Raw genomic sequence first — 23,999 nt, 5'->3', positions numbered from 1 at the left:
CCACCAAGACACTGCTGAGATCAGACCGTCCGTCAAAACTGGATGACCAAGCAAGGACTAGACTGATCAGAGAGGCCATCAAGAGACCAATGTAAACTTTGAAAGAGCTACATGCATTTATGGCAAAGACTGGTCACAGTGTGCATGTGACAACAATCTCCCAGGCATGCCACAAGTCTGGCCTGTACAGTAGGGTGGCAAGAAGGAAGCCATTACTCAAAAAGCCCACTATGAGTCCCGGTTGAGGAATGCAAAAAACCACTCCGGATATTCTGAAGGCGTGTGGCAAAAAGTTTTGTGGTCTGATGAAACCAAGATTAAACTTTTTGCCTGAATGCAAAATGTTAGGTTTGTGGAAACCCAACACAGCACATCACCAAAAGAACACCATCCCCATTGTGAAGCCTGGGGGTAGCAGCATCATGTCATGGGGATGTTTCTCATCAGCAGGGACTTGGGCACTTGGCAGGATAGAAGGGAAAATGGATGGAGCAAAATACAGAAAAATCCAAGAGGAAAACCTGCTGCCCTCTGCAAGAAAACTGAAATTGGGACGGAAGTTCACCTTTCAGCACGATAACGACCCGAAGCACACAGCCAATGCTACACTGAAGTGGCGAAGGAACAAAAAGATAAATGTCCTTGAGTGGCCCAGTCAGAGCGCCGACCTAAATCCAATTGAAAATCTGTGGTACGACTTGAAGATTGCTGTCCATCAACACTCCCCATGCAACTTGACTGGGCTTGAAAAGTTTTGTGCAGAAGACTTCATTTATGATGAGACACCTCCCGTAACCACGCATTTCTGCTGGAATTTTTTCTACCCTCTGCGTTTGTTGATCCAAATTCACCATTCGCCTCACAATTTTTCTTCAACCTTTCCTTCACCTAATCTTATGCAATCTTTAGAAAAAAAAATCATAATAATAATATTATAATAATAATAATAGAAAACAATAAAAATGGTCTCTTATAATGCTTCATCTTCCTCTTTCACACATGTGATTCTCATTACTGTATCATAATTCACAACTCTTTTTCTATTTCAACAGACTGCTCTCAATTTGACCTTTCCTTCGTACCTTGTCTAAAAAAAAATCCAACTGTTACAACGTTTCTTCTCTCCATTCTCTTAATTCGCCTTTATTACATCCCTCAAGAAATGTCTATCGTCGCATTTCTGAACTAAAAATTAAAGAAAACCCCAGTTTGCTTTGCATGTTTGCTTTTCTTCAATCATCATTTTTTCCAACTTCAGTGCAATTCACCCCTCTCACCCCTCCCTCTCTAAGCAACCGTCACACTCTTCCACCACGAAGCTTCCCTCTCACCTTCCTTAAAAATCCCCCACTCACCCTTCTCCCTCCAATCACCCCCCTCATTCACCCTTCTCAAAGTTGTTCCCCCCCTCACATCTACAAAGCTGCCTCCTTCCCCTGCCCGCTCACCTCCATCTCATCATGCCACCTCTCCAACCGCTCAACTCTCTTATTACTTCCCACTGTACCTCAATCCAGCACCAGAGCCATTTCTCCTACTCATCTGGCCCCCTCCCCTCACTCTTCTGCAACCCCCACACTCTTTCAACAACTCTCCTCACCTCCCCTGCTCCTCCCTCATCCTATCCTCCACCTCCCCTCCCTCTTCCTTAACAGTGTGGACCTCAAACATCCGGGGCCTTCGCACAAACCAGACATCTTTCCATACAGGTTGCCACTGACAAACAAGACATCATCTGCCTCACAGAAACTTTCTTCCTTCAAGACGTCCCTGACTCCTGAGTAGCTCCCCCTGGTTACTCCCTCCTCCTGCATGACAGACCTGAGCCTCGTCCTGGTGGAGGAGTTGCTCTCTTCATCAAAGACTCTATTCCTCACTCTCCAGGCACTGCCCTCACTCCCCCACACTCCCAGGAATACCTCTAGCTATGGCTTCCCCTCCACTCCCACCTCATGTTTATATGTATGTTGTACCGTCCACCAATACAGTAATGACTCCATTTACACCTCACTGTCCGAAAACATGGACCAACTTCTATCCTCTCATCTGAACTCTCTCTTCCTCATATGTGGTGACTTCAATTGTCATCATGCCAGTTGGCTGGGTGTGGGTTCCTCTCTCATCTGCCATGGCAGTTCAGCAAAAGACTTCTGTGACTAATTGGGACTGAATCAATCGGTCAACTTCCTGACCCAGATCTCAACCAACAGTACTCCATCTCTTCTGGATCTGTTTTGACAAATTTTCCTGACAATATCTGCTGCTCTTCCTCTGCTCCAATCGGTTCTTCTGACCACATGCTTGTCAAAGTGGACATCTCTCCGGCTGTTATCAGAGAACCACCTCACAGCCGTCGAGTATGACATTTCACTTGGGCTGACTGGCAGGGTCTCCAAGCAGCCATCAAACTTATAGACTGGTCTCCCATCGCTATTTTCTCCAACATCAACTCGTCCTGGGAATTCTTTCAAAGAGACTTTGCTCTCTCTCTCATGCACAGATTTATCCCCTCTCATATTCAGTTGTCCTACCCTTCCTCCCGCGCATGGGTCACTGAAGCTTGTGGTGAGGCAGTGGTTCTGAAACAACTTGCCTTTGCCTCATGGAAAGCAAATCCAACAGAGTAATCTCAGTTCCTTCCATAAAGCTTGGAACAAGTATGTGTCTACCCTCAGGAGAGCCAGAAAACAACATCTTTCTTATCTCAAGTCTGAACTCTCAAACCTCTCTCCCTCCTCCAAATCCTGGTGGCATCTAATCAAATCTGTTTCTGGTGTATGTTCCCCCTCCATCCCTCCCTTACCTCAAATGGCTGCACTGCTGACACCATTCGTGAAAAGGCTAAATGCCTAAACTCGGTGTTTGCATCGAAATATTTTGTCCGAAACCCATCGCTTTCTGTACCCAGTTACACGCAGATGTCCCTGGACTCTGTGTCCTTTTCTTTTGACAAAGTGGAGAGCTTGTTGTCAAACCTCGACTCAGATTCTGCAACCGGTCCAAATGGCATCAGCCCATGTGTCCTAAAAACCTGCTCCTCTGCTCTTGCTCACCCTCTTTCTGTTCTATTCACCCTCTCATTTGCTCAAGGTCATCTGCCATCTGCTTGGAAATTAGCAAACATCATTGCCCTGCATAAAAAAGGTGCAAAAACAGATCCCTGTAACTACAGACCAATCAGCCCTCTCCCAATCATCACCAAGGTTACGGAATCCATCAACGCTTCAGACATGAAATCCTTCTTCTTCTCCAATGGCTTGATTTCCGATCATCAATTTGGTTACAGACCAGGTCACTCTACCCTAGATATGCTGCTTCTGCTCTCCCAACAATGGATGGAGGTACTCAATGCCAGACATGAATTTGGAGTCGTATCCCTAGATTTATCGCATGCTCTTGACATAGTCTGGCACCCTGCCCTGTTCAGCAATCTCTCTTCCTGTGGTATCCAAGGCCATCTCCACTCATGGGCTCACAGACTTCATCTCCTGTCGCAGACAACATGTGGCCCTAAATTGAGTTCTCTCATCTCCTCTTCCTGTCCAGGCTGGAGTTCCTCAAGGCAGTGATCTGAGCCCTGTTCTTTTTCTGGTTTTCATCAATGATCTCTCCGACTCTGGAAAATCCTCTTTATCTCTTTGCTGATGACTCCACCCTCTGCCGTACCATCTGTCATCCCTCAGACCGGCAAGCAGCAGCTTCTTCGCTCTTTGCAGATCTGGATAAAATCACAAACTGGTCCAACACGTGGAACATGTCTTTCAAATCTCACACTCTCACAATGTCTCTCCACAAGGACCGTTTGTCTCTCCATGTCTGCCAGCAACCCCCTTCTGGTAAAACTACCATAATCTCGAATCACTGCTCACCTCACCCCGTTAATCCATCCCAAACCCACCTCCTTCAAATTCCCCGCTTTCCTTCCCGAAAGTTCCCTGTCGCGTAAGGTCCTAAAAGTCCCTGGGGTGTCCATCTTGTATACCCCGTGTTCCCCGCCCCATCCCTCTCCCTTCCACAGATCTCCTAATATCTCTGTTCCCCACTGTTTTGTCCTTCCCTCTCCCACCCCTCTTGTCTCTTGCCCCCCTTGTTGTGTGTTAGCTCTCATATGAGCCTTGACAATGTATACCAAAAAAAGGGGGCAAATATTGCCCAATCAAGGTGTGCAAAGTTGGTGGAGACCAATCCCAACAGACTCACAGCTGTCATTGCTGTCAAAGATGCTTCCACCAAGTATTCACTCGGGGGGGGGGGGGGGCACATACCCAACCAAGATATATTCTAGTTTTGTATTTTTCATCAACTTTCTGAAATTTGTCGACTTTGTTTTTCATTTGAAAGTTGTGGGTTACAGTGTGTAAATAAAGGTGGAAAAGTCTGATTTTATGCAATTTCATTCCTTGCTATAAGGGCAACTAAAAGTGAAAATTTTGAAAGTGGGTGTAGACTTTCTATAGGCGCTGCATATCTGGCCTACACCAGAACAGCTTTCACGACACTTGGATGATGAAAAGTTCCCCACCTTCAGATTGGAGAGAAAAGTTGAGGGTTGTATCATTAATTTTGTCACTCCATGAAGAGTATTTAAAATAAATTAAAACCATGTGCTTGTTTTCAGGTGGAAAAGTCCATGCTTTACGAGTAAGTACCCAGTGGTTAGCCACTCCACACCATGGTTTCACCTTTGTTCATGCCCTCAAATGGGGGGTTGTTGAAACAATATGGGCAGAGAGGAAATGAGCGTCCTGTGCCTGCTCCACCGCCCTCTACTCGGCTGGCTCCACCACCACCTCCAGGACCTCCGACCCACAGGACAAGCTCAAAGTGGTCGAGAGGACAGGACAGGTCCCGGTACGTTCGCAAAGAGCCACCCGGAGGGAGGGAGTAACTGTCACCACATTGTGGGCAATGCAGACGGCTGGGACGTGCCTGGAGATGGGACAAACAAAATGAAGAGAAAGACAAAGATTAGACATGCTGATTGCACCACTCCCTCTGGCCTTTGTGCACACTTTCCCAATATCACTCCCTGCTCCACTGAATAATTTTCCTTGTACATCGTCATAGACCCAATCAATGATGTGCACTCTTAAACAAGTCGTCACGACCTGACCAAACCATTTCCCCTTCAATTTTCACCTGGATATACTTCATGTATCTCCTACACTTCCCACAGCGAGAGTGAGGCTTTCCCGAGGCAGCGAGTGGTGAGAAGGAAACCTCCATGAGCTCATCCATTCCTGTTAGAACAATTGTAATCAAATAAGGAAGCCGTTTCCAAAATAATTTTCGAACATTATTCCTTGGATTGGGGGGGGGGGGGAGGAGGGAAGAACTCGTTAAAAATTCACGAGGCTCACTCCGTGTAAAAAAAAAAAAACATTCATAACCAAATCAACTACAATACCTTTACATTTCTGTAATTCAAGAGAAAGTAATTTCACCGATTCAAGTGGATACAAAACTCCATCGCCATCTCCCTCCCCATCTTCCTCAACTCTCTAAATGTGTTCCTTGTTTCAAGTCACCAGCAGCCAAACCCAACACCATCGATGTGAACTCATCTTCTTCAGCCTAAACTTCATGAACTTCAATCCCCTTTACATCACACAAAATAATCTCACAAGGAAGCTTCAACAAAGGAGGAAGGAAGGCTCATTAACTTCATCCATCAAGATACTTTTTATGTATTACTAGCAGAGTACCCAGCCTCTGGTTGAGTGGAGATGACACGTTACTTGCTGATAAAAGTATAGTCTGCATGTTGCAAGAAGACTCTATATATTGTTACGGATTTCAGAATCCAGTCTGATGAATGCATCCACACATCCAGGTCCTCAGACAGTTATTTCCTTAAATGCATGTTCAGATTAGCCCTATCCCCATGTCTAATGGGAGCTTAAATGTGATGCGTTGAGCCGGGTAAAGGATAGATCCCCTCTCTTATGGGAAGCTTTTTTTTTTCTTTACAACAGACACGTTCACCCACATTTCATTCACGAGCTCTGAAGCCCGCCCTCATATTTCCTCAGCAATAATGTTTTATGAGCTCTGGGGCCCGCCCTTATATTTCCTCAGCGGCGATCTCTCGTGAGCTCCGACGCCCGCCTTTTTTGAGAGCACACGGGTCGTCATGGTAACCGTGCGCAAGTGGGGCGGGGTGAGCGTGGGGTGGGTTGGACCCGCAGAGAGGCCCCGAAGATATAAAAAGACGTTCTGTGAGGAGAGACGTTTGGAGAGGAAAAGGCGAAAGAGGGACGTTCTGAAGCGAGAGAGACGTTCTGTGAGGAGATATGTTTTGAGAGAGAGGAAAAAGCGAAAGCGATACGTTCTGAGATAATAAAAAAGCGTGAACAAAAGAGGTACGAGAGAGAAGCGAGCAAGAAGCGGGTGTAGGCACGCAAAAGAGGAGAAGGAAGCGCACATGTGGGTGTCTGGCCAGCGCCAACAGCGAGACGGTTTGTCCTGCCCAGAGCTTTGGCAAGCGAGCGTGTGGACTGGCGTTCAAGGCTGCCCCGCGAGAGGCTGTACGACAAAGCTGGGTGCTGGCGACGGACGTGACACGCACACACGCATTTCAGAACGATTTGGCTTCATGGACGACTTTCTGGTGAGCGAGACGATTTTCTCCCCCTCCCCCTCCCCCTGAATGATCCGTTTAGCTGCAAGTAAGTCAACCCCCGTTAAGGTTCTGCTCTTTGTCTCTTTCCTGGCATTTTGATTGATTTTGCTTTGAAATTCATTCTTTATTTACCTCAGCAAATAAAAAGTTCTTTTTATTTATTTATTTTATTATTAATAAATTCTTTGTTGATTTCCAACCTGTCCGTGTTTGTCCTTTCCTTCCATTGGTCTGGCATTGTCCGAACCGAGATAGACTGGGAGGTAATTACCACAGATTTGACCAAAAAATCGTCGGCACGCACCATCGGTTAAAACGCTCGGCCACCATAATTAAAATCTAATCAGATAATATTGGTGCTTTGCCGAGGGCGCGCTCCCTGCTCAGGTAACCATGTGACCTCTAGTTAAACGGAATAATTAGACGGCAGACACTGGAACTCGTGGTTGACTGGGTGGCGTTCGTGGTTTTAAAACAACCCACCGTACCATAACGTTAATTGTGAGCGGTGGCCCCAGCTCTGGCTCTACCGAGGACAACCGGGGATTAATCCCCCTGAGTGACAAGCTGGTGTCTCGGTACCCGTCACCGCAACAATACGTTTGTGTGGTGTGTGTCATAGGGTCTAACAAGTTTGGAAGGTCTAAATGTCTTCAGGTCAAAAGGGTGTAAATATCTAAAGGGTCTAAATGGTCTATAGGGGTCAAAGTAAATATATATTGGTTCAGCCGTCGTAGTCGACGGATCTGTTGTTATCCATGCCACATTACTGCGCCATGTCATCATTTGCAGGCATCGTCGTCACCGTTGTAGCTCGTCTATCATGTGCCCATTGGTGGCTCAGCAAACCGATGGCCGAGTGGCACACCATTGAACATCGATCGCATGGGTGGCTGCCTGGCGCAGCAACTCGTTTTTTTTTTTCCGCTGACTTCTGTAGCACTTCAACTCTTCCACCCACGAGTGCTCACATTGATTCACCCTCTCTTTGCACTCAGCACGCCATTTTGACCTGTCAAGAGCGAGGGCCTCAAACCCGGTGTCCGACATTTGACATTGTTTCAAAGTGGCCTTAAACTGATCTTTATCCCGCTTCTTGGGGGCACCAATGTTCCGCAGACCATCGGTCAGTTCAATGTAAAGGACATTTGGAAGTCACGCATCACCCATTCTGATGATGTGGCCGACCCAGCGCAGGTGAGCTTCTATGATATAGGCCACAATCCCTCGCATGCCGCAGCGCTCCAGCACCTCCGTATTTGGTACCCGATCCTGCTATTCACACCTGCAATCCTTCGTAGGCAGCGCATGTGGAAGGCATCTACCTGCTTGATGTGTTGCCGGTCAAGTGTCCAGGTTTCACAATTATAAAGCAGCACAGTCAATACGCCGGCTTTGCAGACTGACACTTTGGTGGAGAAATGTACATCATGGATATTCCACAATCTGTCTACAAGATGCCCGATGGCCTGTGTTGCCTTTGCTATCCGGGCCGTAATGTCATCATCGAAAGAACAGTCATTCGAAACCATGCTGCTGTGGAAGTTAAAAAATAATTATACTCATTTATTCACAATAATATTCACTTCTTGCTGCTATTTTTAAAAAATGAACACTATAAAACCAGGTCACTCGGTGGAGCGCATACCTCTGCTATGTAATGCCTGATCCATGAGAACATGTCGGGTCCAATATAATACACTTGAAATATCATGCTATTCAGTACTATATCGTTTTTGGCCCGATCTTTCAATGGTGAAGAATCACTTTAAAAATTAAATAATTATCGTATCCAGATCCAGATTCGGATCTTCACCAAAATCGAATCAATTCGTCCTTGCGACACACCCAACCTGTCCACCAAGTTTCGTCCGAATCCGTCCACACCTTTTTGAGATATCGTGATATATATCATTTTTGACCCGATCACTCAATGGTGAGCAATCACTTAAAACATTCTAGTAGGTGGATCCGGATCCGGGTCTTCACCAAAATCTAATCAGTTCGAACTTGTTACACACCCAACCTGTCCACAAAATTTCATCCGAATCCGTCCACAACTTTTTGAGATATCCTGTACACAAACAGACAGGAAAGGGGTGAAAACATAACCTCCTTCACCTTCGGTGGCAGACAACCACCTTCACCTCCTTCACCTTCATAAGACCTTACTTTTGTACTGGAGTCAAATGACTGTCAGTAAATTCTCCCCCTCCCAGACAATCTTTTGACCTCCATAGGGATATAGATGAATATGCAAGTAAAGTAGAATTGAATCTTACTCAATCTTATGTGCTTTTATCTCACTGAAATATTTATAACCAAGACTAGTATCTCCAATGTTTAAATGGAACTGGCCAGCTGCTGAAGAGAAGAACACCTTGCTGCCACCTCATTGTCCAGTGGAAATTAAATAACTCCAGGAAGGCTACTGCAACAGACGTCTTGTTGTCGAAGGAAAATTAAATGATTCTATTGGCTTTTGATGGCAAAGACCTTGCTAGCTGTATGAAAACAGGTTGGGTGTTTTGAGAATGTATGTTCAAAGTACTGAGCTCATGTATCCCTCCACCCACTCTCTGCCTTTCCTCCCAAAACTTATCATCCTTTCTTCAAGGCTGACCTGGCATTGAATCTGAAAACTGTTGCCATGAGTGTGCCTATCTCTCCCTCCCACCAAAAGTAGCCATGTGTTGCAGTTGTTGGTTCTTTTGCCTTGTGCCTGTCAGCTCTTCCCATAGTTGAATCTTGCCAGATGTCTCACCCTCCCCTGTTTTTCCTGTTAAAATAGTTTAAAGGGGATTACTGTGTGCATTTTGAGCAGAAAGTCGTGTTTGATATTGCTCGTCTTGTTTTTCCTTCTTTCTCCATGCGCATGTTTGTTGTTAATAAATGGTCTCGGACTCCGACAGGGAAGAACTGAATTCTTCCACACCGGCGAGGTAGCAGAATTTGGGCACCAAAATTATCTTTTTGGATCAAATTAGTACGGCACTCTAGGTTTCGGCTGCAGCATCAATTCGATTTTCTTAATTTAAAGAGTAAGGCCATACCTCTTTGCTGTATGAGCAAAACAGTCCATCAGGACCTGTGCATCAGCTTCGGTGTGTGCTACAAGTGCACAATCATTGACATGTAACAGCTCCCTGATCACCGTGCGCCGAATCTTTGGCCTGGCCTTAAGGCGGCGTAGGTTGAACATTCCGCCATGATACCGATAGTTAATGCTAATGCCCTTGCCACAGTCATTTTAGTTGTCGTGCATCATTGCAGAAATCGCAACCCCGAAAAGCAGAGGTGCAAATACACATCCCTGTATGACACCATTCTCGACACGAAGGCGGCTGACTTCTTGTCCGCCATCCACCACATGGGCCATTATGTTGTCGTGAAATGATCTGATGATATTCACCAGTTTCTCTGGGTATCCGACATGGGGCAGCACTTTCCACAGTCCTGTTCGACTAACTGAGTCAAAAGCTTTTGTCAGGTTCACAAAGACCAGGCAGAGGTCCATGTACTGCTCCCTACATTTCTCCTGGAGTTTGTGCAGAGCAAAGATCATGTCAACTGTGCCCCGGTTCTTTCTAAATCCACACCAATTCTCGGGGTTCATTTCCTCAGCTGGTGTGTTGATTCTATTGATCACTCGCGCCGGGATTTTGCCTGCGATGCTCAGCAACGATATACCTCTGTGATTGCTACAGTCAGTTCAGTCACCTTTTCTTTTGTAAAAGTGAATTATATTCGCATCCTTAAAGTCCTGTGGCACAACTTCTCTTTCCCAGATGGTGCTGAATAAGTGGTGAAGTCTGTCTGTCAGGTGGCTTCCCCCGTGTTTGTGTTTGAAGACTTCTGAAGGGGGAACATCAACTCCAGAGGCCTTTCTGTTCTTCAGCGCTTTTATGGCCTTTTCCACTTCCTCCAGTTGAATGGGGACACTGAGGTTGTCCAGTGTCGGCCTTTGTTGGAGTTCATCAATAACAGCATCAGCGATGTCAGATGAGCGGTTGAGGACCTGCTCAAAATGCTCTGCCCATCTTTGTACTCAGTGTTTCTATGATTATCAGTATCGTACTATCATCTCCGATACAAAGGACTTTCCATCGGCACTGCGAACAGCAGCTACACCATTGAAGCTTTGGCCATGATCTGCTTTGAGTTCTTGGTAAAAAGCCTGAGCATCCTTATTGCTTGCCGCCTCCTGCAGACATTTGGCCCGATCAAGCCACCACTTGTCCTTCCTTCATCCATCGGATCCGAGCTTGGGCAACTGATCTTACCTGCCGATAGCATTCCTTTTTGGCCCGGCAGTCTTTATTGTTCACCCATTCCAGATGTTTGCTACGCAGATCAGACAGGATAGTAGGGATTTCCGGGTCGTTATCGTCGAACCAATCTTTGTGCCGGCGTCTTTTCTTGCCAAGTGCAGTCATAGCTGCTTTCTGTGTTGATTCCTTCAGTTTCTGCCATTCTATCTCAATGTCAGCAGGTGTGTCACACTCATTGGCTATTGATTCTAGATCTGCATTGATGGTTTGTTGCAGTTGTGGCCTTTTCCATCAGTCTTCAGTTTGTCCACATCCAGGCATGGTGCTCTTGATGACGACTTGCAAAGAACTGTTGGGGGCACATTGAGTGAAGCAATGACATTGACCAGCTGATGATCAGACCAGGCCCTTGAGCTATGAACTGTCTGCGTGAGGCGGACGTCTGCTCGATCCCTTTACCGCACAATGGCATCGTCAAGCATATGCCAGTGTTTGGATCATCCACAATGTTTTGCGGCTAGTTTTCTGCTGGAAGATGGTGTTGGTGATGACCATTTCATGCGCAGCACACAGACTCAGAAGCATTCTGTTGGCATTTTTCCTTTCCAACACCGTGATGACCCAAACACAGTCCCATGCAGCTAAATCATTGCCAACCCGAGCAGTGAAGTCACCAAGGAGAAGGAGTTGGTCTCTTGAGGGAACTGCAGGGATTGTCCATGATAAGCAATCATAGAACTCCTCCTTTGTATCCTCTGGATTGGTCATCGTTGGGGCATAGGCACTGATGACAGTGGCATGGTGCCCATTTGCGAGCTTAATGTGCATGGTCATCAATCTTTTGTTTATTCCCTTCGGAAGGCACACCAGATGTTGCATACGTTGTCTGGACTGCAATTCTGGCTCCTGCCTAACGTGGCTGCAAATCTGGCTTCCCAATCCAATAGAATGTGTAGCCGGCTCCAACCTCCGTAAGCTGCGATTTGTCAGCAAGACGCGTTTCACTGGGTGCTGCAAAGTCAACATCATGTTGGCTCAAAAAGCGGGCAACGATGGCGGTTTTTCTCTCAATGCAATTATCACCATCAGTCAATGTGCGAACATTCCAGGTTCCAAATACAAAAGTAATTGTTTTTCTTTGTACCTTACTTTGACCGCAGAATTTGGCGGCCATCTGTCCGCAGGCGTCTGCCAGCAGGCGCAAGTAGGACGAGCTTTTTGGGGCCACCTTTTCCAGGCCTTTCTCCGACTTGTGGGGAGCAGACTCCCGTGAAAAACGGCTGCTCCGACACTCCAGTAGGACAAGAATGCTGCAGTTGCCTTGATTCCAGAACAAACAACCATCACACTGAAGTAGCCTATGTGCAGGTACATGACCAAGAGCTTCCAGCGACACCCTTCGCCTGATCCCGATGCCACTTCCTATCGCCGCAAGACTTGGCACGATTTTCGCTGCAGGACAGCCTGCACTATTATTATAAGAGAGATGGTTCGTGCAGGCCGATCACCACTCTCTCTTTGCTGCAAGATCTGCCGCCGTGTCCCAGAAATCGAGCACACAACGACCTCGAGCAAGACTGCATCCACTGACCAGAATCCAAGTATATTTGTAACTGCACTTACCGTGACGGAGGCTGCATGCTATTTAACCTATAATTGGGGGCAAAAGGGTTTTTACGGCAACCCGAAACCGCCATACATTCCATCACCACTTCATGGAGGCTTTTCAAGGAGGTACAGCTGTCAGGTACGCTGTCAAGGTAGAGCTGTCACCTCCAGCTAGGACACGTGCCACTAATTTTCCGCCCCGCTAAACACTGGTAACACACATATCTAGGGGCCATTCCCCTATCCGCAACCTGGGGAGGTGCCGTGGTAGCATACAAAGTAAAAGGTATGTTCCGTTAGTAGTTTGGGTCATTGGGGTCTAAAGGGTCTTAAAAGATCAAAAGGGTACGTTCCAATAGTTGCTCGGGTCTAAGGGGATCCAAAAGGTACGTTCCAATCGTACATAATTAATAGACATACTCACATGGGTCGACCGAGGTTTCACCCTTCAACCCCTCCACCCGTCCCCTCCCGAGACAGATTTTCGGTTTTATATATAGTGTACTGTTTCTAGATAACCCAATTCTTACCATTAACAGGTACCCGTCTACGACGGGTATGGGAGACAGGACGGATCACAATACTCGGTTACGGTAGTGTCTTTGGAGGTTTTGCGTCGCATTTAACAGCTCATTTCATATTGGTGGCGTGTCTGGGTGCCCATGGTAGCGTTTGAGACCGGTCGCTTTAGATTGTTGGCCTTGACACATATTGCCGGATGAGTAACACAAACGATTTGACATATTCATCGTTTCTATATTACCTCCATCAACAGATTAACAACATGGCAGGATAAAAGTCGTAAATGCTGAGTTGAACAAACGTCCTGAACTCATGCACTTAGTTAAGTAAAGCACGTCGTCTGGGACCCGGCCATCGGTTTGCTGCCGAATGCTGCTGATTGTGACGTCATCGATTGAATCCGCTATCACCTGCGTAAATACATGGAACACATAATGTGAAGATTTTGGAAGTATGAACAGAATATGTTCGGAGAAAAGTGTGTTAGAAGTTCCAGGCTTACGCCCATTATATTATGATTATCCACACATCTTTGTATGGCCTTTTAGTATCGCATTTAAACTCTCGGCAGGGTATTTAGACAGGGGTTTGCCCACAATAGCCTCCTTTATGAGAGACAATTTGAGATCTACAACATCCACAACCTGAATGCAGACAACATGGTTAGCCGACAGTCCCAATTTAAAACATGTAGTGCCCCCTGCTCATACTGCAGTACAATGGCAGTTCTTAGTCCTTTTATGACCTGACAGGAACGAACCGGTTTGGACAATCAACAGAAAATCTCCACCGATCTATCTTTCTGTCTCCACAGCAGGGACATTACCAACTTACCAGCAATGTTTTCCACAAAGTAGTGGAACTTTCGCTTAAAAATGTCAAGTGCGTGATCCAGAACTGAGCGGAAGTCTGCCTGACCCAGGGCGATCAGTCCCAGCTGTCTCTCCACCTCTGCTCTCATACCCGGCAAAGATAACTCGGGGTCTGGAAGCAAAAGAGGGGAAGAGTTGAAAAAGTACAAAAACGATTAAAAAAATTCAGGTATGGGACAACATGATGGAAACATAAGGTGAGGTGTTACAGGTACCGATCTGTTGATAACCATGAATAAGGACGACCCCCAAAGATGTGGGCTTCAGGCGACGACCAGACTCCACTGTGACGTAGTTTCTCTGGCAGATGTTGTTGATGTGAACAGGAATGCTGGCATCCGTGCCTAAACAATCAATCGAATAAAATAAATGATCAAAACAATAAGCAAAAATTAGAATGGCACTCTGTAACGTTGACCAATATGCCTCCACCCACATTATTAAATCATTGTACATACTTGAACCAAGTTTGAATTAAATCCCTTCAGCTGTTCTAAGGCATTGGCTCTTAACCTGGGGGGCGTGAGTAATTTCTAGAGGGGGCGCAAGCCCCGAGAAAAAAGTAGGAATTTCTCCATTTTTGGAATCCTCTTAACAAGTGTTTGCATAATATTGTTGCGGGCCAGGGGTTGGGTGAGAAGACCACTAGGGGTGGGGGGGGACCTATCTCGGCTCCTACCAGACTCCCCGGAATTGTAGGCCGTCGGACACGGATAATTCCGTGATGCGGCAGGTCGCTTAACCAACAGTGGAAGCCAATAACTCAACCACGTGACTTAGGGTCTTCAGTCTAGTTAATCCGGTTACCTAAAAATAACCACGTGGTTTAATTACCGGGGAACATGCCCTCGGTACGCCTTGTCCGAACCGGGTCACTCTACCGGACCGGATGCAGCCAAGCGACACTGCCAAGGACGTACCGGCTAAAAGGAACGGATCGTTGGGAATAAAGTCCCAGCTAAGCTAGGATTCAGACCATGCAAGATCAATGAAAGAAACCACAAAAACGAGCTGGGAACATTCTGAATAATTATTTATTTAGAGGCAACTCACAAAAGGGGACACAGAGCAGACTTAACGTGAAAATAATAACAATAATAATTATAACAATAACGATCTTCTGCAGTATTACTTAAGCAGACAGGCGCCAGGACACACACATACACGCAAACACACAGACACAGAAAACCCGATGAAGAGAAAGTATTGAAACAAGAATGGAGAGGAGTTGAGGCTACGATCTCGGTACCTTTGTACTTGATTGCATGAGCGCACCACCAATAGGTTTCGGGGGGGGAGGGGCGAATGCTCCGTGGTGCGTACCCGACAGCTGGCACGTCGTCTCTGACTCCAGCAGCACGTGTGGAGACAGTGGGCGTGAAGGAAGGGCATGAGTGGAGAAGAGGCGGAGTCCAGAGCGTGGATGGAGTGGTAGGCGGGACCAGGTAGGTGGGTGGGGTCAACGTGGTGTGGGCGGAGATGAGGAGGCGGAGTCCGGGCAGCAGGGGGCGGGTTGTGGCGATGTCGGGCAGAGACGCGAGAGCGAGCACGAGCCAGGCGGAGGGACCGCTCCGACCTTTGTAGGACTCGCAGCGCAGGGCAGGGGGCCACCCCGAAGCGAAGCGTCATCACCTAAATCGGGCACTCTGATTGGCCCCGAAACCTCACGCGGCCCACTAACTTTGGCTGGAAACCGCAACACTCCGTTTCCGGCAAGGTCATCCCAGACAGTGAAAATATTCCGCTCCGACCCCACGACATGACACGAATCGCCCACACCGAACTTGGCGCACGAATCGTCCCGCAAAAACCCCCGAGCCATGCCCTGATGACTGGCCGAGGGTCCCACATGCCCGCTCGGGCGTCTGACCAGCGCTGATCAATGCGCTTGCCCCGCATGCGCCAATGTGGCCCGCACTGCACAACATTCCCCTGCTCGATGGCAGCTTCGCTGGCCGTAGAGATGAGAAGATGTTCACCATCCGTGGGGAATCCACTGCTGCCAGCGAGGGCCAAAGGTACATTGTGGATAAATCCATGCATGTTTTGTGCAGTAGGCATGGATCCGCCATGGCCCACGTGGTCAGTGCTCGCGTTCGCCCGATTCTGCTAGCGTGTGCGCGGGACAAACACCGATATGTGTCAGATATTGAGGAAATACGATACAAACTCACGAGCAGTGCATTCTTGCCCTGCTTTGTACAATAACAAAGTCGCGAGCGGCGTACATGTCTGCCTTCGAGCACATACCATACAGTGCGCGTGGATCGTCCATTACGCACGTGGCCAGTGCTCACGTCCGCACGACTCTGCTTGCGTGTGCGCGGGGCGAACACCATTATGTATCAGATATTTGGTTGAAAAGGAACACGCCACTTGTAGTTCGCACACTTGCATCCCGCTCAACGCAGCGTAGAGTCGCCTTTATAGGCCTCCGTACGTTTTGTGCAGCGTGGGTGTCGTGCTGGCTGTGTTTCCTGTGTTGTGAAGAACACCATTCTTGCAGCCTCTAAAGAGATATTCATTCGTATGCCTTTTTAATGCAACCGGCAATCTTCCCCAGATCATCGGAAGCTCAAGTCGATAATTCCGCACTGCTAAGCGCACTATATGACTCGCTGCACACGTTGGGTTTAGGGCTCGCTTGGGAACGAGGGCTCTGCGCTGTTAATGCTCGCGCTTCATCGTTTCCTCGCAGCGGCGCCACACGCGCTGGCTTCCGCAAGGACCCATCTCACAGCGAAGGCGCATGTGGCTCAGATTTATCTCAGGAATAATCAGAAAAGAAGAGTAGAAATGAAATGAAGAACAAATGATGTAAGCAAACCGAGCTATGAGATCATCGCAACGCATGCCCCTGTTGTCCCGCTCGACAAAAGGGAAGGGACTATCTACACGTATAATAATGGAATAACTGTCATGGGACCACTGTCTGTTGGATGCATGCGGTTCCGAGAACCGCAACAATATCATGATGTACATTAAAAAACAAAAGTATCGCCTTTAATAATTTTCGTTTCCTATTCGCTACTAGGCCGACCATTTTCTGTATTAAAATTAATTTTAAAATTTAACATTTATTTAAATTTAATATTAAAATTTATATTTTATTTTAGTTTTAATTTTTTTTCACAGATTTGCAATACCCATTTCAAACTAAATAATTCTCAATGAGTGCAAAAAAGCAGAAGTATCTTGACGAATACAGTATATTCGATTTGGATTTGTGTCCCTCTAAAAGGGTGACACAGAGGTACCCCAGTGCGAAATATACTACAAGACTCTGAGCAATGATGGCATGTGGCCCACACGCTTGGAACGCCACTTGAAGACAATGCATCCTGCTTTAGCTGCCAAACCCAAGGCATTCTTTGAAACAAAAAGACAGTCCTTGAAGCAAGCTTGGATGGACAGCAGTGGAGCATTTCGGCAACAGACTTCAAAGGTTGTTGAGGCTTCCGATGAGATCGCCATGTTGGTTGCAAAGAACAAAAACAGCCATAACATCGGAGAGACTCTCATAAAACCAAGTGTACTGCGTGCAGCAGAGCTCGTTCTGGGGAAGGATAGTGCAAACAAGCTTTCCCAAATCTCTGTCAAACGATACCGTCAAGGGAAGGATCGATGAAATGTCTCAAGACTTCAAAGATCAAGCTCTCGACCAAGTAAGAGCTTCTACTGTATTTGCCATCCAGTTGGATGAAACGACTGATGTTGCTCAGTGTTCTCAGCTACTGATGTATGCTCGTTTCGTGTCACGCAATAGTGTAAAAGAGGAAATGCTCTTCTGCCATCCCATGGAAAGTTATACAACAGCAACAGATATTTTTTCAAGTGGTATCAAACTTCTTCCAGGAAAATAAACTTTCATGGGACTCGCTGGGAGGGGTGTGTACTAATGGAGCTCCGGCCATGCTTGGTTTGCAATCTGGTTTCATAACAAGAGTGAAAGAAAAATGTCCATCTGCTGTAGGTACGCATTGCATCCTTCATCGTGAAGCCTTAGCATCCAGAACTCTACCTGCTGAAATGAGGGATGTCATGAACCTGGCTATCAAGGTAGTCAACTTCATCGAAGCTAGAGCCTTAAACAGTCGTCTCTTCAAACAGCTGTGTGTGGATATGGATTCTGAATATCAAGGCTTGCTTTTCCACACAAACATACGATGGCTTTCGAAGGGAAACATGCTTGGCCGGCTTTATGAACTACGACAAGAAGTGGCAACATTTATAGATTCGCAGCAGAAAGCAGATCTCCATGACAAGTTCCAGTATGAAGGATTTTTGCTATCTCCAGCTTACCTGCTGGACATCTTTGAAGTGCTGAATGCCATCAACGTCAAACTCCAAGGGAAAAACATCAACATAATCATGCACTATGACATCATTCGAGCCTTCATGGCTAAACTCGACCTCTGGAAATGTCAAATTCAGGATGGAAATACAGCCAGTTTTGCTAACTTGGATTCTGCTCTCATTCACAGTTACCTTGATTCTGAGTTAAAGAAACAAATAATTACTCATCTGACTGAATTGAAAGCAGAATTCATCAGATACTTTCCTGATATAGATGAGAAGCACGAAGCCTGGAAATTCATTCGGAACCCATTTCAATGTGAAGTGGCTGATATTTCAGACGAAGTGCAAGAGGAGTTTGAGTTAAAGTTCAACTCCTCGGCAGAAGAAGACTTCAAAAAACTGGATCTAGAGACGTTCTGGGTAACGTACCTTCCTGTTTACCCTTTGATCTCACATCAAGCTCTTCGGATTCTGACAATGTTTGGATCAACGTATCTTTGTGAAGCTGCATTTTCCACGCTCGTTGCTGCCAAGACCAAGTACAGAAACAAGCTGAACGTTGAAGGGGACTTGCGTTGTGCTCTCTCTGGCATTTGACCACGCATTCAAGGTCTGGTAGCTAAGAAGCAATGTCAAGTATCTCATCAAGTATGCTGTGTATATGAGTGTTGCTTATACAGAATTCTTTGTTCAATAAAAAGACTAAAAACATGCATTTTTTGTTTTTCCTTTTAATTCAGGAGGGATTTTTAATCATTTGGTTGAAGATGTGAAAGGGGGGGGGGGGGCGTGGAGACAAGGACCAACTACAAGAGGGGGCGTGGTGGTGAAAAGATTAAGACCCACTGTTCTAAGGCATCACATTTTTACCTGTAATGACCTCTGACATTTGACCTCTCGATGCCAAAATCTAATCTGTTCATCGTTGCTTCACAATACATACTTATACCAAGTTGAGTCAAAATCCCATCACTGGCTCACAAGTTTTTGGGGTAATAGAATTTTTAACCTATCGGGACCTCTGACCTTTGACCTCTTGACCCCATCATCTAATCAGTTTATCTTTACATCATTATACATACTTGTACCAAGTTTGACTTTGATCCCTACAGCCATTCTTAAGTTATCGTGGAAACGAACACCTATCACGGATGCACGTACAACCCAAAAACATAATGCCTCTGGTGACTTCGTCAGCGGAGGCATTATAAAAAACAAAAAAAACCCCACACATTTCACAACAACATGATTATACACACCACAACACAACCTCATCATCCATGCCTTCCATAATCTCCTCACCAATGCCGTGTTTTTCCATGAGACCAATCAGCTCAGCCTCAGTGAGGTAGTTTGGAGGGCCTGTTTGCCGTTCAAGCATGCGTACTTCTTTGACGGGGAGCTGGGAACCCACCACCAGGTCTGGCAAGACAGAATCTGGGCCCAGGCCAAGCCAAGGCATTGCCTGAGTGAAACCTGTGGAAATGAGGAGACACGAAACATTGCTAACACATTTGATAGATGGGCCCACCTTGCAAAGTGAATAGCTTTATGCATGCGGCTTCATCTTTTTTTACCTGGCGAGATGAGGGAATGTCCCGTGGCCGTGAAGAACTCTCCAACAATCTCCCCAGATCCCGTTTCAGAGTGCTCTCCATGACCCCCCAACCAAAAAGAGAGCTCCTTGTGTAAGTAGTGCAGATCGGGGCTGATGGTGGCAATGAAATGGCGGCAAATGTAGTCATACAGACGCCATGCCTCGCTCCCTACGTAGCAGCAAGGAAGTGACAAAGGAACAATTGCAAACAATGCTCCATAAGAGGAAAAGCATGAAGTTAACTTGGAGCAAAGTAGAATGCGTTACCAAGTTGGCTCTCTGTGGCAAGTAGGCAGGGAGTAATGGGAGGATGGTCGCCAGCATCGTTACCCTTTCTTGGCTTGTTTAGGCCTGCTTCCAAAAGTCCTCGTGCCTGACAGAGAGAGAGGGGCAGAGAGAGAGAGAGGGGCAGAGAGACAGAGAGAGGGGCAGAGACAGAGATAGAGACAGAGAGAGACAGGAGCATTTGCTTAAAATAAAAATATAAACGTCATGAATAAATATGTTGTAGTCTATCGTTAAATCGGCTCAAGCTGCAATGAATGGAGTACTGGCTAAGCTTGGATGCAAGAAAAAGGATGCGAGTATGAAAGCGATATTAACAACTCGGTTGTAAGGAATTTTAAAGTAAATAAATCACTTGAAGTACGTTTTTGATTGATGAAACTGCAAACGGACCAAGGGCCACGATTCGAGGGTAGAAAGAAAAATAAATAAATGTAAATTACAATTTTCTCTTCAGATAAACGAACAAAAGCCGGCCGGCATTACCAAGTCCCCCCATTCAGAGCTCGGTGCCAGGAAACGCAGGGAGGAAGCGAGGTCAAACGAGCTTGGGTAACTGCTTGTTTCCGTACGAGGGTAACTGATGTAACCCTGTGTATACAATTTCTCTGCCACCTGCATAGTGTGCTGAGGACTCATACCTGTAAAATAATTGGAAAGGCAGGAGTAGGCAAAGGCAAGCTATGAATATACTTGGAAAATAGCCGCACTTCAGGTGCAGCATCTTTTGCAAGACGTTTCCAGAGTTACCCATGGATTACTTGCTGGTTCATTCATGCACCAAACCTAAAAATCGATAAATTTGGACAAGGCCAATGTAAAACTATTTCCCCTCAAAATAAGTTCGAGAAAAGGTAAACCTCAGATTGACCGACTGACAATCCCGTATGAACTTATGCAGCTCATGATGCTGGGATTCCAGGTTGAAATTCCAATGTTTAACCTCCGCCATCGAAGATCGGAGGTTACTGTTTTCATTAACCTCCGCCATCGAAGATCGGAGGTTAGTTTTCACCCCTTTCTGTTTGTTTGTTTGTTTGTTTGTGAACAGTATTCCGGAAAAACTCCGACAGATTTCGACGAAACTTGGTGGGGGGATTAGGTATGGTCCAAGGATCATGCCATTAGATTTTGGACTTGGACCAAAATCCAATATGGCCGCTATGGCGGCCATTTTGAAAAAATATTTGAATTTTTATTTTTTTGCATTTCTACATGTTTTAAGTGATTTCCAACCCCCCCCCCCCACCAAAAAAAAATTGTTAGAGAAAAAAAAATTTGCAACTTTTTTTTCAACAACATTTCGATTTTTTTGGGCATTTCTTCATGTTTTAAGTGATTTCCAACAAAAAACATGCCAAAATTATAATTGCGGCTGATTTTGGAACTTCAGGTGGATATACCCACATAAAATCAATTTCTGTCTCAAGGAATCTAGTTATGATATGACGAATGAATTGAGTATGTAATAATTAAAAGTAAAAGGAAAAGTTGAAAACTATAACTCTGTGAGCACTGTTGACGTCAAATTGAATGAATAGGATATCAGGTTCACTTGAGTGACCTAGCAGTATTGGCGGCGGAGGTTTTGCACTCTACCGAGTGCTCCCCCTCTTGTTTGTTCTGTTTATCAACTCGTTCAGAAACACAATTACGTCTCCCAATACTACAAGTAAATACATGCGCAAGCTCGTGTTTGAGTTTTAAGCAATGATTTTGCAGTTTCTTTCCAAGTCTGAAATGTGCTTTCCTTTACCCCAGGTTACTTAGAAGGGATGAGATTCCAAAAAAAAGGAAAGCCGGTTGCTGGCCTGCTCTCCGCGTGGCATGAACTACAAAAAGGTGGTGAGGTCTGGATCATCGAGGAGAATTTTGCAATAGCAATGACATCACCTTGCACATGTTTCGCTTCCAAACCATTGGGCCTGTGGCAGGCTTCAAAATTAACAAAAAAAAACAACAAAAAAAGTTACATGGGTCAAGGTAAAAGTGAAATGCAACCAAAATGATGAATTTACCCAGAACAGTGGCACTTGCTAGTGAAAGGGGAGAAGCAACTGCTGAAAGGGGGCAAGGAGGGAAATTTTGATGGGGGAGGGGGAGAAACAGCTGAAAAGATGGGAGGGAGAAGAAGCGGCTGAAAGGGGGTTAGGAAATGGCTGGAAGTAGGGGGGGACTGCTGAAAGGGGGCAAGGAGAGAAATTTTGATGGGGTGTGGGGGGGAGAAAAACTGAAAATATGGGAGAGAGAAGAAGCGGCTGAAAGAGGGGGGGAGGAAATGGCTGGAGGTAGGGGGGGACTGCTGAAAGAGGGGAGAGAGGAATCGACTGAAAGAGGGGGTGGCGTATGTTTGAAAGTTGAGGGGGGGGAGGAAGAAGCTGAAAGAGGGGTGGGGGGAGGGAGGATATGGTTGAAAGTGGAGGAAGAACTGGAAAGATGGTCATTTCATCAGACCCTGCAGTTTCATTTTGTACACCTCATGTAGCAGTCTGAGTATGGAGGGTACAGTGCATTAGCTTCCACAGTTTTTTTTTTGCCGTTTCATGACCTTTGGGCCCCCCCCCCTGGATCAAGATTCCGCCGGGCGCCAACTTGGCACCCTTGAGAAGTTTTGACAAAAGCCATTAATATGCAAATTAGCTGCCACCAATAGAGGAATTTCAAGTTTACCTTGTATTGCGATAAGTACTTATCCAAACATTAAAAAATTGTAATCTACACCCACATTTTCAGGGTCTACCATTCTTATGAAACCATTTCATTTACAATCCTGCATGGCGATAATCTACTTATTTACAAAATAGATGACACTATCCACCAAAATTAAATATTCAGACCACATATTCATGATGAGTAAGCAATAAATCATACACAAGTACTGCATGTGAGTATGAAACATTAACAAACTAGAGGGGGAGCACTCGGGAGAGTGCAAAACCTCCGCCGCCAATACTGCTGGGTCACTCAAGTGAACCTTATATCTTATTCATTAAATATGATGTCAACAGTGCTGACAGTTATACTTCTTTTCTCCAACATTTTTTTTTTGGGGGGGGGGGGGTTGGAAATCACTCAAAACATGTAGAAATGCAAAAAAAGAAATCGAAATTTTGTTGAAAAAAAAAGTTGCAAAAAATGTTTTTTCTCGAACAATTTTTTTTAGGTGGGGGGGGGGTTGGAAATCACTTAAAAGATGTAGAAATGCAAAAAAAATTTTTCTCACAATTTTCTTGGGGGGGGGGGAACAATTTTTTTGGGGGGGTTGGAAATCACTTAAAACATGTAGAAATGCAAAAAAAATTCCCTTTTTTGGGGGGTAACAATTTTTTTTGGGGGGGGGGGTTGGAAATCACTTAAAACGTAGAAATGCAAAAAAAAAATATTTTCTCTAAATTTTTTTGGGGGGGGTTGGAAATCACTTAAAACATGTAGAAATGCAAAAAAAAAACATTTCTCTAATAATTTTTTTGGGGGGATATTTTTTTTTGGGGGGGTGGGGATTGGAAATCACTTAAAACATGTAGAAATGCATAAAAAAATTTTCTCTAACAATTTTTTTTGGGGGGGGGACAAGTCCAAAATTTAATGGCATGATCCTTGAACCATACCTAATCCCCCCACCAAGTTTCGTCGAAATCCGTCGAGGAGTTTTTTCCGTAATACTGTTCACAAACAAACAAACAAACAAACAGAAAGGGGTGAAAACAGTAACCTCCATCCATCTTCGAAGATGGTGGAGGTTAAAAAATCAGATTATTTTCGTTTATGATAATTCTCCAAAAATGGTACTCGCTGAACGACTCGGTATCGACATCATCCTCTTCTGCGGCTTCAACCGTTTGAGCTTTCTCATTATTACACATCGATTCTCCTCGACACATGCAGAACATGGTGCATGGCAACTTGGCTGCAGTGCATCGACA

At 45.7% G+C, this 23,999-nt stretch overlaps 1 protein-coding gene across 3 annotated transcripts in view; it reads right to left on the bottom strand.

Moving 5' to 3' along the window:
• The window catches only part of TOP3B (DNA topoisomerase III beta), a 62,767-nt gene that overhangs the window by 16,855 nt on the left and 21,913 nt on the right, over positions 1–23,999 (bottom strand). For all 3 annotated transcript variants that reach the window (XM_085897751.1, XM_085897750.1, XM_085897753.1), the window contains exons 9-16: positions 20,563–20,717; positions 20,059–20,164; positions 19,772–19,960; positions 19,497–19,670; positions 14,111–14,239; positions 13,858–14,007; positions 5,140–5,240; positions 4,683–4,929 (exon numbers count right to left, since the gene is read on the bottom strand). In XM_085897751.1, coding sequence (XP_085753877.1) covers positions 4,683–4,929; positions 5,140–5,240; positions 13,858–14,007; positions 14,111–14,239; positions 19,497–19,670; positions 19,772–19,960; positions 20,059–20,164; positions 20,563–20,717 — 1,251 coding nt within the window. The remainder of the gene's footprint in view (positions 1–4,682; positions 4,930–5,139; positions 5,241–13,857; positions 14,008–14,110; positions 14,240–19,496; positions 19,671–19,771; positions 19,961–20,058; positions 20,165–20,562; positions 20,718–23,999) is intronic.

The sequence above is a fragment of the Eptatretus burgeri genome, chromosome 10 (genome assembly GCF_056783735.1).
Source record: "Eptatretus burgeri isolate ZD-2024b chromosome 10, Ebu_testis_v1, whole genome shotgun sequence".
Classification (NCBI taxonomy): Eukaryota; Metazoa; Chordata; class Myxini; order Myxiniformes; family Myxinidae; genus Eptatretus; species Eptatretus burgeri.
This window is presented reverse-complemented; position numbering and strand designations above follow the sequence as displayed.